At 37.3% G+C, this 15,843-nt stretch overlaps 1 protein-coding gene across 6 annotated transcripts in view; it reads right to left on the bottom strand.

Moving 5' to 3' along the window:
• The window catches only part of KLHL13 (kelch like family member 13), a 462,679-nt gene that overhangs the window by 224,056 nt on the left and 222,780 nt on the right, over positions 1–15,843 (bottom strand). For all 6 annotated transcript variants that reach the window (XM_059679895.1, XM_059679896.1, XM_059679893.1 and 3 more), the window contains one exon: positions 13,879–13,986. In XM_059679895.1, the coding sequence (XP_059535878.1) occupies positions 13,879–13,896 (18 nt within the window). In that variant the 5' untranslated portion in view covers positions 13,897–13,986. The remainder of the gene's footprint in view (positions 1–13,878; positions 13,987–15,843) is intronic.

Below are 15,843 nucleotides of genomic sequence, written 5' to 3'. Positions count from 1 at the left end.
GCTAATTAGACCAAACATCAGATCAACCGTCTGGACGACCTTCCGGATGACCATCTGGGTGACCTTCTGTATGAAGCTGGGGCTGCGAGGGCTGGCCAGGGCTGTAAGGGTCGATCCCAGGCCTCTAGTTGTTATATAGTTTATATACAAGCATAATGATGATAAACATCAAATAGAGGGAAATAGATTGAGAGTATAAATATTTAAAAGGGTGTGTTCACTTGATAAGTATATAAAGAAAATTATATACTTTTTGAGTTAATAAGTGTTATAAAATGAAATAAGAATTCAAGGCAAATATTATAGATTATATAATAATTCTAACATTTTTAATTGTTTGGTGTATTTATATTTCTAACATGATACAAAATAAAATGTATGGACTAAAATTAATTTTCAGGTACCTAATTCCATTTAGGCTATATTTCTTTCAAAGAATAGTTCTATTTGAGAATACTTTTCATTCTGTGAGAATAAATTAAAAATGGGCTATCAACTTTGTCACCTTAAAATTTCACGAGGAAAAAAACAAAATCAGTTATAACCATATCCACAAGAAAGCATTTTCAATCCTACATAAAAGAGAATATAAAGAATATAATGAAGAAAATGCAAAATAAAATTGAAGCACCCTAAAAATATCTTATCTCTGCACTGACCTCAGTTGACAGTATCTATTCAGTTTCATAGTGTATAGTTCAGTTTAAAAAACACTGCTCTATACATTATCTTTATTTATCTTAACAGGTCCTTTTAGTACAATCAAATCAGATGGGATTGAGAAATTGTCCCCCAAATGGCAATTATCGGAAGAGATAAGAAACTCCTGAAAAAAAACTTACTATTTTAACTATAGAAAATATGACATTCTTAGCAGATGTTTCTTACATATGAGGAAAGGGTCAATCTAAAATGGTGGGAAATTTTCTCTGAAATACAGCCATACTTCATCATGCCCTATGTGACAAAATAACTGGCTCCCATTGAATGCATGAGGCACTCTCTTCCATATTACTGCCCAGCCTGTTCTACTTGTACATGCTCAAGAAATCAGAAAACAGATGAAGGGCTAATTGCTGTGAAAAATCAATGCCTGTCGTTTTCTATTTTAATCATGACAATGAATGCTGGATTGTTGCATCTGAACACAAGAATGGGAATTATTCATGTAGAAGAAATCAGACATGGAACAAAGAGCAGTTCTGTAAGAAGAGTGGGGTTGAACATTTCTGAACTACTTCAGAACCAATGCTTGAGATACAACTTCAATTTCTCATTCCTACCTTTTTTCCCCCTGCAAAGCTGAACTGCTGCCTTGGAGGTATATTTTAAGACAATGGTTCTTGATCTTGGTAATGACCCAATCAGGGTCTTTGAGAATCTACCAAATATTAATAATGAGTAGTAGTGAGCTTTACTGCTTTCCCAATTTAAATAGGGTCTTTGGTTATCTTGTCTCTTAGCACCTTGTGTTCTTCCCACACAATCCTTGCCATAGTGAGCTCCCGCTTGCCCAGGGGTTAGTTTCTAAAATCAGCATATGAGGGGGAAATAGCAGTAAAGTTTAACATTAACAATCATTTAAATCTCCCATAAATAAGAGTGAGTCCTCAGAGTTCTCAAAACGGGGGGAGGAGGGATCTCCCATACAGTACAATATAGGGAGTTTGTGTATTCTACTTCGTATATATATTACATGTATAATACATATAAATGTATTGTGTGCACAGGAAAATAATATATATAATAGATTAGATAGGTAACATATCTCTCTGCATTTTAATTACAAAAATAGTGTTCAGAATGGAAACCACAGGAGTGCACCCATGCTACAACTCTATGTATTGGTATTATTTAATGTTTATTACTCCTACTAGTCTTTAATCTCCATAAAGGCAGTGCAACTGCCCTATTTTGATGGATTCTCTATCCTCTATCTCTATCTCTGCCTAGCTCAGTTCTGCTTAATAAATAGATGTCAATTGATGTGACTAACTTAAAGGTAAGATGGGAGGACAGAGACAGTCAAAATAAGAAACTGCCTGTTCTGCCTCCATAGTAACCTCAACAATGACAATGTGTCCTGTCAGCTGCCAGGCCCTAAACATCACCCTGCTGATCAGCAACTCTCCTGCTGGCTGCTGTGCCACTCTGCTTCCTTCCTGCCTGGGATGGATGGCATGTGAATTTCTAAAAACCAAATGAGAGTTATATTTAGTGAATTTAGCCCACAGTTTTACTTCATGAATTTCTATGTTTACTTTTTTTTTAAGTAATTGGCCTTCTATATGAATTTCATCATTTAAAATATAGGCAGCACAAAAGGAGATGGGCTTAGGAGTGAATTTTATTTTATTTTTATACTTTCCTATATCTTTTAAAGTGTTTGGTAATGAATGATTACATATTGTTTGCAAAATCAGGAAAAAATGTTTAAAATATTATCACATATTCTAACTCCCATTTTAAGTTATTTTAACCTGCTTAGGATCACAAAGCCTGAGAATTGCACAATTTGGTACTGTGAATAAAAAGAAAGTTGAGAAACACTGAAAAAAGTAACTGTGATTATACTAGTTATTTTAATTGTGTAAGGATACTATTTGGTTGCTTCTTAGTGGCATTCTTAATAAAAGCCATTCTCTTTCGATTAATACTCTTTTTTAGACAAAATTGCATTCTCATTGCTTTTGTTAAAAACCAACCTCTTAAGTTTCTCATAAATTCCATTCACCAGACTGAAGTAGGTCCCATTTCTAGGATGTTATAAATGAAAGGATTAGTAAGGGTCTAGGAAGATAGAAGTAAAATAGCCACGCCGCTTTGTTGCCTCACATGCAAACTGTGACTACCACCTTCCCATCACACACTCCTTAAATTTTAGCACTCTGATGTCTTGACACAGATAATTCCCTGCAGATTTCACGATCACTTGTATTATCTTCACTCTGCAACTGTGTTCTAGATATGCACATACAGCTAAGGAGAAATAAAGAGTAGCTGATCCACAAAGGTAAGAGACTATAAAATAATTGCAGCTTCCTCATCTCATCACAGGTAAAGTACTGTTTGATACATATACTCCTTTTACAGATAAGGTGGATTTCCCCTTTGAGCCTCAAATCACATTTTAATTAGTTCAATAATAAGAAATGGAATTACATGAAATATGATGCCAAGGGAAGCATACTGGGCTGACCTGAGTTCTGAGCTCTGCTTCCAAGTATAACTTTGGGTTAAAATGTCAAATTAGAAAGTTGAGCTGTAAGAAATCTATAAACCATCTGAGTTCCAAAATTCCATTATTTTTCAGATTACAAATTGTAAGCATATGTTAAGTAACAATTTAACATATGTTAAGTAACAACTCTTAGTTTACCAAATAATTAGTTTTCTTCAGCAACACTGGGTTTTTGCATGACTTCTATTAATCAACACTATTCTGACATTTAGATAAATATTCCTAGTACTAAAACATGTAGTCAGTGACAGATTTGGGCTATAGCTATATTGCCTTCCACTGTGATCCTCTGAGAGTTACTTAACTCCACAAGGTCAAGCTGGGTCCATGTTGTAACATGGATCTTCCAAGGTCTACTTAGGTTTTGTCATAAGTACTTCATAATTTAAGCTGGAAAAATAGTACCAGTGTAATATTACCTACCACAAACTGAGAGAAAATATTACATCATTTAAAATGAAACAAAAAAGTTGTCAGCGTTAAGCTTTTTGACATGAAGAGTATGGGCCAACATAATAACACATAATCTAAGTATACTTCTATTTAGTTTAGAGTTAGAAATTTGGGCCTCCTCTATTTTAAGTAGATCATTCCAGAACCTCCATCTCTGTGTCCAGCCCAGAACAATCTCTTGAGCTCTAGAACCTGATTGGATGTTCCTCCCACTTCTCTGCCCAGAGACATGAAACTCAAAGTACCCCAAACTGAAAATCATCTCCTTCTCCAGCTCCCCAAATCTGCTCCTCTTCCTGTGTTTATGATCTTAGAAGATAGCATTGCCACTATCTAGGGGACATGTGTTTTATTTATTTATTTTTAAATATGAGGATAACTTTATTCACAATGGTCCCAAACTAAAAATATCACAAATATCCATTAACAGTGGAATAGGTAAATTGTATGTTCATGAAAGAACAAATTACCAGTAATGATACACATAACAACATGCATGAAACTCACAAACTTTATATTCAGCTAAAGAAGCCAGAAACAAACTAGGACATAGCAAATGATTCTGCTTATGTGCTGCTCAAGACAGGTAAAATAACCTATGTGTTGGAAGTTTTAACTCAAGATTACATCTGAGGAGGTATTTTTAAAATTCTTTATTGATTAAAGTATTACATATATCTCCTTTTTCCCCCCATTGACCTCTCTCTGGCCACTCCCATCCCCCAGCACAAGCCCTCATCCCCCTAGTGTCTGCGTCCATTGTTTATGCTTATATGCATGTATACAGGTCCTTTGGTTGATCTCTTACTCGACCCCCACTCTCCTCTGCCTTCCCTCTGAGGTTCGATGATCTGTTACATGCTTCTCTGTTTCTGGATCTATTTTTGTTCATCAGTTTATGTTGTCCATTATATTCCACAAATAAGTGAGATCATGGAGTATTTATCTTTCTCCAATTGGCTTATTTCACTTAGCATAATGTTCTTCATGTCCATCCATGCTGTTGTGAATGGTAAGAGTTCTTTTTTTACAGCAACATAGTATTTCATTGTGCACATGTACCACTGTTTTTCAATCCGCTCATACCCTGATGGGAACTTAAGCTGTTTCCAAATCTTAGCTATTGTAAATTGTGCTGCTATGAACATAGGGGTGCATATATCCTTTCTGATGGGTGTTATTGTTTTCTTGGGATATATTCCTAGAAGTGGGATTATTGGGTCAAATGGCAGTTCCATTTTTAATTTTTTGAGGAAACACCATATTGTTTTACACAGTGGCTGCACCAGTCTGCATTCCCACCAGCAGTGCACAAGCGTTCCATTTTCTCCACATCCTCTCCATCACTTGTCGTTTGTTGATTTGTTGATGATAGCCATTCTGACAGGTGAGAGATGGTACTGCATTGTCGTTTTGATTTGCATCTCTCGGATGATTAGTGACTTGGAGCATGTTTTCATATGTCTCTTGGCTTTCTGTATGTCCTCTTTCAAAAAGTGTCTATTTAGGACCTTTGCCCATTTTTTGATTGGATTGTTTATCTTCCTTTTGATAAGTTGTGTGAGTTCCCTGTAAATTTTGGAGATTAATACTTATCTGAAACAGCATTGGCAAATATGTTCACCCATGCAGTGGGCTTTCTTGTTGTTTTGTTGATAGTTTCTTTTGCTGTGCAGAAGCTTTTTATTCTGATATAGTACCATTTGTTTATTTCTCCTTAGTTTCCATTGTATCACTATAGATATTGCTACAACATAAGTCTGATATTTTGCTGCCTGTGGATTCCTCTAATATTTTTATGGTTTCCTGTCTTACGTTTACTAGCAGCTGCAATCCTGAAAAGGAAGAACAAAGTAGGAGGGATCTCAATACCAGATATCAAGCTGTCTCACAAAGCCACTCTCCTCAAAACTGCCTGGTATGGCACAAGAACAGACATATAGGTCAATGGAATATAATAGAGAGCCCAGAAGTCGGCCCGAACCAATATGCTCAATTAATATTTGACAAAGGAGGCAAGAACATACAATGGAGCCAGGATAGTCTCTTCAATAAATGGTGTTGGGAAAATTGGACAGATATATGCAAGAAAATGAAACTAGACCACCAACTTACACCATACACAAAAATAAACTCAAAATGGATAAAGGACTTAAATGTACAACGAGAAACCACAAAAATACTAGAAGAATCCAAAGGCAACAAAACCTCAGACATATGCCGAAGCAATTTCTTCACTGATACAGCTCCTAGGGCACATGAAACTAAAGAGAAAATGAACAAATGGGACTACTTCAAAATAAAAAGCTTCTGCACAGCAAAAGAAACCATCAACAAAACAACAAGAAAACCCACTATGTGGGAAAACATATTTGCCAATGTCATATCTGATAAGGGCCTAATCTCCAAAATTTATAGGGAACTCATACAACTTAACAAAAGGAAGATAAACAATCCAATCAAAAAATGGGCAAAGGACCTAAATAGACACCTTTCAAAAGAGGACATTCAGAAAGCCAAGAGACATATGAAAACATGCTCAAAGTCACTAATCATCCGAGAGATGCAAATCAAAACAACAATGAGGTGCCATCTCACACCTGTCAGACTGGCTATCATCAACAAATCAACAAACGACAAGTGCTGGAGAGGATGTGGAGAAAAAGGAACACTTGTGCACTGCTGGTGGGAATGCAGAATGGTGCAGCCACTATGGAAGACAGTATGGAGTTTCCTCAAAAAACTAAAAATGGAATTCCCATTTGACCCTGTGATCCCACTTCTAGGAATATATCCCATGAAATCAGAAACACCAATCAGAAAGGATATATGCAACCATATGTTCATAGCAGCACAATTCACCATAGCTAAGATCTGGAAACAGCCTAAGTTCCCATCAGTAGATGAATGGATTAGAAAACAGTGGTACATCTACATGATGGAATACTATGCTGCTGTAAAAAAGAAGGAACTCCTACCATTTGCAACGTCATGGATGGAACTGGAGAGCATTATGCTAAGTGAAATAAGCCAGTCAATGAAGGAAAAATACCACATGATCTCACTCATTCATGGATAATAGAGACCATTATAAACTTTTGAACAGTAATAGATACAGAGGCAGAGCTGCCTCAAACAGATTGTCAAAATGAGTGGGAAGGCCGGGGAAAGTTGGGGGGCAGGAGGGAGGGGTATAAGAGATCAACCGAAGGACTTGTATGCATGCATATATGCATAACCAATGGACATGGGACGCTGGGGGGTGGGGGAGGCCAGGGGATAGTCAAGGGCGGGGGAAAAAAAAGACACATATGTAATACCCTTTGTAATACTTTAAGCAATTAAAAAAAAGAAAAAGAAAAAAGAAGCTACCAATGAATGCATAAATAAAAGGAATATCAAATAAAAAAAAAAGATTGAAATTATAGATCGCTTTGGGTAGTATGAACATTTTAATGATGTTGATTCTACCAATCCATGAACACGGTATATTCTTCCATTTGTTTATGTCATCCTCTATCTCTTTTTTAATGCCCTGTAGTATTCTGCATACAGGTCTTTTACCTCCTTAGTGAAGTTTATTCCTAGGTATTTTAATTTTTTGTTACAATGGTAAATGGGATTTTTTAGTGTGTTTTTATGGAGTCTTTAGAGTTTTCTATGTACAATATGTCATCTGCACATAATAACAGTTTTACTTCTTCTTTTCCAATTTGGATGCCTTTATTTCTTCTTCTTGTCTAATTGCTATGGTTAGCACTTCCAATACTGTGTAGAACAGAAGTTGTTATCCCTGTCTTGTTCCTGATCTTAGGTGAAATGGTTTTAGTTTTTATCCATTGAGAATGACGTTGGCTGTAGGTTTGTCATATAAGGCTTTCATCATGTTGAGGTATGATACCTCTATTCCCACTTTGTTGAGTATTTTTATCAAGAAAGGGTGTTGGATTTTGTCCAATTTTTTTCTGCATCAGTTCATATGACTATGTGATTTTTGTCTCTCAATTTGTTTCTGTGATATATCATGTTTATTGATTTGCAGATATTGTACCAGCCTTGCATTCCTGGAATAAATCCCACTTGGTCATGGTGTATGATCATCTAATGTAATGCTGAATCTGACTTGCTAAAATTTTGTTGAGCATTTTAGCATCTATGTTCATCAGGGATATTGGCCTATAATTCTCTTACTTTGAAGCATCTTTATCTGGTTTTAGGGTTAGGGTAATGCTGGCTTCATAGAAATAGCTTGGAAGTATTCCTTCCTCTTGAATTTTTTGGAATAGTATGAGAAGGATAGGTTTTAGTTCTTTGAATATTTGGTAAAACTCCCCTGTGAAGCCCTCTGGCCCAGGGCATTTGTTTGCTGGAAGTTTTTTGATTACTCCTTGTAAATTTCCTCCACATTTATGGGCCTATTTAGATTTTTTTATCCTTCCTGATTGTGTTTTGGAAGGTTGTATTTTTCTAGGAATATGTCCATTTCTTCTGGGTTGACCAGTTCATTGGAATAAAGTTGTTCATTGTATTTTTTTTTTTACAATACTTTGTATTTTTGGTAGGTCTGTTGTTTTTTTGTCTCTTTCATTTCTGATTTTGTTTATTTGGATCTTCTCTTTGCTTACGGTGAGCCTGGCTAGAGGTTCACCAATCTTGTTTATCCTTTCAAAGAACCAGCTCTGGGTTTTATTGGTCTTTTGTATTGTTTGTTTGTTTGTTTTTGTTTGTTTTTTGTCTCTATGTCATTTATTTCTGTTCTGATCTTTATTTCTCCTTCCTTCTGCTCACTCTGGGCTATTCTTGTTGCTCTATTTCTAATTCTTTAATTTGCTGAGTTAGATAATTTATTACCCCTATGATGATTGTATTGCTGTTGACCTCTCCCTCGATATCTTTCAGAAGTTTTTTTTATATGTATTTGGGTGCTCCTGCTTTGGGTACATATAGGTTTAACAGAGTTATATCCTCTTGTATCAATACCTTTAGTATTATGAAGTGGCCTCCCTTATCTCTTGCTATGGCCTTCACTTTGAGGTCTATTTTGTCAGATATAAATATTGCTGACCCAGCTTTTTTTTTTTTTTTTTTTTTTTTTTGCATTTCCATTTGTCTAAAAGATATTTTTCCATCCCTTCACTTTCAGTCTGTGTGAGTTCCTTGTTCTGAGGTGGGTCTCTTGTAGACAGCATATATATGGGTCATGTTTTCTTATCCATTCAGCCACTCAGTGTCTTTTGATTGGAGCATTTAATCCATTTATGTTTAAGGTTATTATTGGTAGGTACTTGTTTGTGGCCATTTTATTTTTTCTGCCTCTGCTCCTTCTTCTTTTTCTATTTTTCTTTTTACAACAGTCCCTTTAGCATTTCTTGCATTGCTGGCTTGGTTGTGATAAAATCCCTTACCCTTTTTTGTCTGCAAAGCTCCTGCTTTCCCCTTCAATTTTGAATGATAGCCTTGCTGGATAGAGTGTACTTGGATTCAGTCCCTTGCTTTGCATCACTTTGTATACTTCATTCCATTTCTTTCTTGCCTGATGTGTTCCTGTTGAGAAATCATTTGATAATCTAACAGGAGATCCCTTGTAGGTAACGCTCTGTCTTTCTCTTGTGGCCTTTAAGATTCCCTCCTTTTCATTAACATTTGCCACTGTAATTGTGATGTGTCTTGGTGTGGGTCTTTTAGGGTTCATCTTGTTTGGGACTCTCTGTGCTTATGTGACTTTTTTCTTCCCCAAATCAGGCAAGTTTTCTGTCATTATTTCTTCAAATGGGTTTTCTAATCCTTGCTCCTCTTCTTGTCATTCTGGCACCCATATTATACGTATGATACTTTGTTTAATGTGGTTCCAAAGCTCCCTTAGAGTCTCTTTCTTCTTTTTAATTTTTTCTCCAATTGCTGTTCAGATTGGGCGTGTTTTTTTTGCCCTGTATTCTAATTTGCTAATACGGTCCGCAGCTTCTTCTGTATACTATTGAAACCTTCCATTGCATATTTTATTGTTTCTATATCATTCTTTATTTCCTCTTGATTCTTACATAAGTTGTTGATTTTTCTCATCCAGCCATTTTATAAACTGTATGACTCTTACTCTGAATTCTTTTTCTGATATATTGAATGATCTGTTTCATTTAGTACCTTTTCTGGCAATGATTCCTTTTCTTTCCTTTGGGGGTTGTTTCTTTGTCTCCTCATTTTTGCCCTCATTAAAAGATCTAGCAGCCAAGTCACACAGGGCCTGTGGCTGCAGTGGCAGGATTGGCAGGAGGGTCATGTTCTCTGAGACTCACTGGAGGGTCTAGGCACCGGGAGGCAGGGGGCCTAGGGTTGATGTCGCAGGTTTGGAGGGTAGGTGGTGCAGTCTCAGACTTGACAGGGGGCCCAGTCGTCAGGATGTGTGGGACTGGGGTTGAGGTGGTGGGCTTCACAGGAAGGCCGTGCAATAATGGGACCCGGGGTTGAAGTGGCAGGTCAGCGAGTGGATCGCAAAGTCATGGGGCCTGCGGTTGAAGCAGCAGGCTTGGTGGGCGGGTTGCGCAATTGCCAGGACATGTGTTTTAAACCTTACTATATCATATTTGACTCCCTTCTCTCATGCCTTATCAGTTGTCATTTCCTGTCATATCAATCCCATGTCCAGTATCTCTCCCATGTCCATTGTCCTATCCTTTAATTTAGACCATATTCACTCCCAGCTATACTTCTGAAGTGGCCTTTAACTAGTCTCCCAGATTTCAATCTCTGCCCACCCCCTTTCAACCCACCTCTCACACTGCTGGTAGATAAACTGCGCAGATCTAAGATTTATACTCCCTACACAAAAACTTTCAGAGGCCCCTTATTCTTATGGAATATTGGTTTTCGGACATTTTTATATTTTCTATAGCAGATGAGGACCTCCTAGACAAAAATCTGACATAGACCCCAGTTAGAATAAAGCAGATAAAAATGATATTTTAATAATATTAATTTATTTTGTAAGTGAAAAATAATTATATTTATGCATCATATAGTCAATGAGGAAAAATAAGGCTCTTCTAATAAACACAAAAAAACTTAAATCAAAGTTAAGGGAACTACATTCTTACATTAACATTCAATTTTTAATTTTTTTTTTTTGGTTGTACAGTATTGAGAAAAAAGTCTTACACAGATAGGTAGTTGCAAATATTAGCAGTTTTATCAGTTTATCTTTCAAGATACCTCATTTTCACAAGAAGTCAAAAGTAGCTTTACTATAATGTCTGCACAAAAATAAGTCATGGTGGCATAAATTATTTTAATGTCTCCAATATGTTAATTGTATGTATTACATATTTAAACATGTAATTTATTATGGGTTTAAAATATATACTTCAACATATATTTTTAAAGTAGAAAATTAAATCCTATATCTATGGAACCCTTGAAACATTTGTATAAAATGACTGAATTCATGAAATATAGTTTGAAACCCTTACCATAAAATAAACTGTTTGGTGATGTAGCCTCAATCTACCTTTCCAATCTTGTACACTACTGTCTTTCACACATGCTTTAATAGGAAAAAAAACCCTCATGTTTTCCTGATTATTGTTAGAATGCTTGTAAAAGAAAACCTAATAATGACAGAAAAGAATGAAATAGAGAAAAAGTACCTGTATTCCTCAATCCAAGGATAACTACTATAAATGTTTTAGTGTAATTTCTTTTAGCCTCTTACCTTTCATAGCAGAACTGATAGTTAGGTGCCAAGTACTTAACTAAATTATCTTATTTTTATACTCACAAAAACCCTATTTTGCTATTAACTTTATTATTTCCATTTTACATTGAGGAAGCAGAGGGTAAAACAGGTTGAGTAACTTGTCAAGGTTACACAATAAATTGCAGAGCTGGGCTTCAAAAGGCTATCTGACTCCAGAGACTGTGTACTGAACCACAACACTTCATTGCCTCCCTTTTCATGCCCTCCTTCATTTACTTTACCTCTGACCACTTAAATTTACTGTTCTTTGAAGGCATCTGCCTTCACTCATAACAGTCCCTTTGCTAAGACTGTCCTTTGACCCATTTCTGTCTAGCCAAATCCTACTTATCATTCAATGCCACCTACTCCTCAAAGCTTCTCTAATGCACCCTCAGCTCTTCTCCTGGAACTCCCAATACTGTTTTTTTGTACATCTTCTACTTCTCCCTCCTGTCAGGACCTCCTACCCTTCCCCTGCCTCCCACACTGTAACAAAGACAGCAGTTTACTGTATTTGTCAGTGCTGAGTGACAAGTGACCCTGCTCTTATTCCCATAATTTGGACCTGGGGCTGAGCTGCAAGATGTAGCTACTGGGCTCAGCCCTCTGTTACTAAATTAAACTGAACTCCTGTGCACACAAGTAAAAAAAATCATTCCTTCTGCAATCTAGGCAAAACCAATCTGCCACCCCTCCTCCCAGGGCAGTCTGTTGCATTTTTAACTTCTTTTCCTCTCAAGGCTGCCCTTGACATTCCTTTGGAGAGGATTTCCTCTTGATAAAGTCATTCACAATATGAGATAATGCCAGCTTTGTGATCTACCCTGGGTTCTACAATGGCAGCCTTGGTAGCTAAACAACTTTGCTTTATTCCAAAGTTTTTGTGACCCCTAAGGAGGCCATTGTAATTGAAAGGCAATGGTCTGCATCCAGAGATTATGAAACTTAGTTCCATGGAACAGTGTCTCTGAGCTTCACAGTCATCCCTAGGGGTCCTTGAAAGAAAAGTGTGGACATGTTTATCTAACTCACATGGCTAAGGGTGAGGGCAAGGGATTGTCTGTATTCATGCCAACTGGAACGTGGGCTCAAGTGACTGGAACTGAAAGCCATGAGCCCTCTGGATATGTGCCATTTATAGAAAGACAACTGGCTGATGTATCTCTGATACACCACATCCTTACTATAAGAATGTGGGAAAATGTGACCCTACAGGCTTAACTTGCCCAAATTCAAGATTCATATGCCCAAATGCCTACCAGACATCGTTACCTAGATGTATTATGAATATATCTAATTTAACATGTGTAAATGAGCAACTGATATTTCCTACACCCTCGCACCTGGACACAAACACTGATCCTCACTCAAACTTCAGGTCTCAGTTAACAGTAACTCCATTTTTCAATTGTTCAGATTAACAACTTTAGTGACGTTCTTGGCTCTTCTCTTTTTTCTCATACTCCACATCTGCTCCACAGCAAATCCCATTGGTCCTGACTCCAGAGTCTGACCACTATTCACCATCCCATTGCCATCATTATTTCCCAAGTCACCAACATTTCTCTTCTGGATTTCCATAATAGACTCCTACCAAGTTTCCACTACTCTGCATTGGCCTACGCTCAATCGCTACCCAGCAGCCACAGTGATATTGTTGGAACATAAAAGAATCTACTCAAAACTCTCTAGTGACTTTTCATTTTGCTCACAGTGAAAGCCTTCCTGTTCCTTAAACATGCCAAGCAATATCCTACCTCAGAGCTTTGCACTGTTCTTCCCTCCACCTGAAAGGCTTTGTCACCAGATCTAAACAGGGCTAACTTCATTTTCACCAGGTCTTTACTCAAAACTCATCTTCTCATTGAGGCCTTCTCTAGTAATGCTATCTAAAATTTCAAAATACCTCTAGCACATCTAATTCCCCTTCCCTGTTTTACTGGTCTTCTAAGGACTATCAGTAGTTAAGAAACTATGCATTTTACTTATTTATCATGTTAGTTGGCTAACTACTCCACTAGAATGTTCATTCCATGAGGGCAGGAAATGCTATCTGTTTTATTCACTGCTATATCAGAAGTGTCAGAACAGTGCCTGGCATATAGTCAGTCACTCAATAAAAGTTTGGTAAGTGAATAGAGGGTCAGTGAATGAAAGGTACCATATGTGGATGAAGAATAGTTTCACCCTATTTTAATGATTTTCAAGCTACTTTCAGAGTACCCAGTGTCCCTTTACAAGGGAAGGAGAAGGGACCCAAGCGGGTAAGGCTCTGGATCCCCAAACCCCTGTTCTATCCAGAGCAGATCCAAATCTCCCATAGTGACCCTCTATAACAGCTTTGTTTAGAAGAAAACATTGCATGGATTCGTTTTTAAAAATTGTTTTAAAATGACTGCCTTAAATCTATAGAAATAAGAGACCCTGTCTTCCCAGGCTAAGAACAATAACCTACCTCAGGGGATGGATACATCAGGTACTCTTTAGTTTCATCTTCCTCAAATTGGACTCTGACGGTGTGGCTCAGGTGTCCCAGAGAAGGCCACTATATCCAGGTGAGCTTCTGTACATAGGAGGAGCAGAGGAACTGAGAAATAAAGAGGTGTCATCAAGATGGCCTAAAAGTACAAGGCCTGCTTCCTAGTTAGGCTATATACAGAATTTTTTTCATTTAACATTGGCCTGGCATGCTTTCCTGAGCAGAAACTTTACCCCCAATTTGGGAGCAAATACTAATGTTCTGTTGAAACAAATGATGGAAAAAAATAAAAACTTCTCATAAATTTAAAAAGTAAAACAAAAGCTTTAACAGAAATTATGTATGTACAAGAAGGCACTTCTTACTACTCCGCGACTTGCCAGAGTGCCCACGTGTACACTTCTCTGCCATTAAGGAAAGCAGAATTATTTGAGAAGTACTATATCCAGATGATCTTCTGTACCATGGGAGAAACAGAGATGCTGAGAAATAAAGAAGTTGTTGTCAAGATGGCCTAAAAGTACAGGACCTGCTTACCTAGGTAGGCTGCTTACAGTAATGCTCTCATTTAACATTAGCCTGGAACATTTTGCTGACCAGGTAGGATTTTCTAAGTCCTCTTTATACACTACAGAAGCCATCAGAAAAGATGTCATAGTCAGAGCCCTTTGTTTTTGCTGCTACACAAGGAAACGGCATCACATTTCCTGTAGCTCAGGGCATATGGACAGAACAGCTTCTTCCCCTGGGAGGCCTGAGCCAATGAACAGATCAGCAGAACCCAGAACTGCACTGAAGCATTTATTTTTCTATACATATTTATTGAGCACCTACGCCATACTCATCATTTTTTAAACATGAGATTTTTTTTTAAATAGTTACTGTGATTATACTTATCTAGCAAACTAAAAAAAAAAAAAAAACTGTGCTAATAGCAATTACGGATGGAGGTGCTTGCAAAATGTATGTAGATCTTAAGTGCTCCCACTGATTACTCACTCTGAGAACCTTTATTAGATTTGATAAGCCTGCAGCTAGGAGCATAGTTTTCAGTAGCAATCATTCATGTTGGGTTTTATTTAATACTTAATGGCTTCTGAGGAAGGAAACTCAAAGAGTCATGAATGAGAGGAGGCTAATCTCCACAACTGATCTAGGGAGCTATTACACATGAGAAAATAATAAAGATGAAGAGTTCTGAATTGAAAATAATAATTATACTACTACTACTACTACTACTACTAATACTAATACTACTACTACTACTACTACTAATAATAATAATAATAAAAGGAGCCCTGAGTTATTCTACTAACTCTACCAATAAATCACTTTGTCATTTCCCTCTCTGGGCCTATTTCCTCATTTATAAAATGAGGGCTTGGGTAGACAAGATCCCTTCCAATGCTCCTAGCTCTGACATTCTATTAGTCTACCAGCATAGAACCCACATTTGTAACCCACATTGAGTGCAAGCACATACTCTGAAACAGTCAACAAATACCACCAACATGTAAGGACTAGAAGTGGGTGAATAAGTAGTCAGGAAAAGCCCCATTAAACAAACAGACCTTGCTCCACATTCTCAGTTTCAACAGACCTGAATAAGAATTCAAAGTCCAAGAAACAGTGCTGCCTCACCCCTCCTCACACCCCATTCCAATGCAAGATTACTCTTCAGGACTTGAGAACTCAAATCAGGGATTGTCAACAAATCCAAATTCAACCTAACAAGCCCCACCTGGCTTGCTGGCAGAGTGGGGAAAGCATTAATGTGAACAATTACACTTAAAGCTTCAGATATGATCAGATTTAAGGCAACCTTGGAAAGTATTGTTTTAAACAAAAAGTCAGGAAGATGAGGGGGCCTAAGCAGGAGGGTAAAAAAACCCTGCATGGGAAAAAGAAGTGGAAACCCGTCCAGTCACTGGGTCCTCTTCA

This window comes from Myotis daubentonii, chromosome X (genome assembly GCF_963259705.1).
Source record: "Myotis daubentonii chromosome X, mMyoDau2.1, whole genome shotgun sequence".
Classification (NCBI taxonomy): Eukaryota; Metazoa; Chordata; class Mammalia; order Chiroptera; family Vespertilionidae; genus Myotis; species Myotis daubentonii.
Note: the sequence above shows the minus strand (reverse complement) of the source record. Positions and strands in the feature narration are given on the sequence as shown.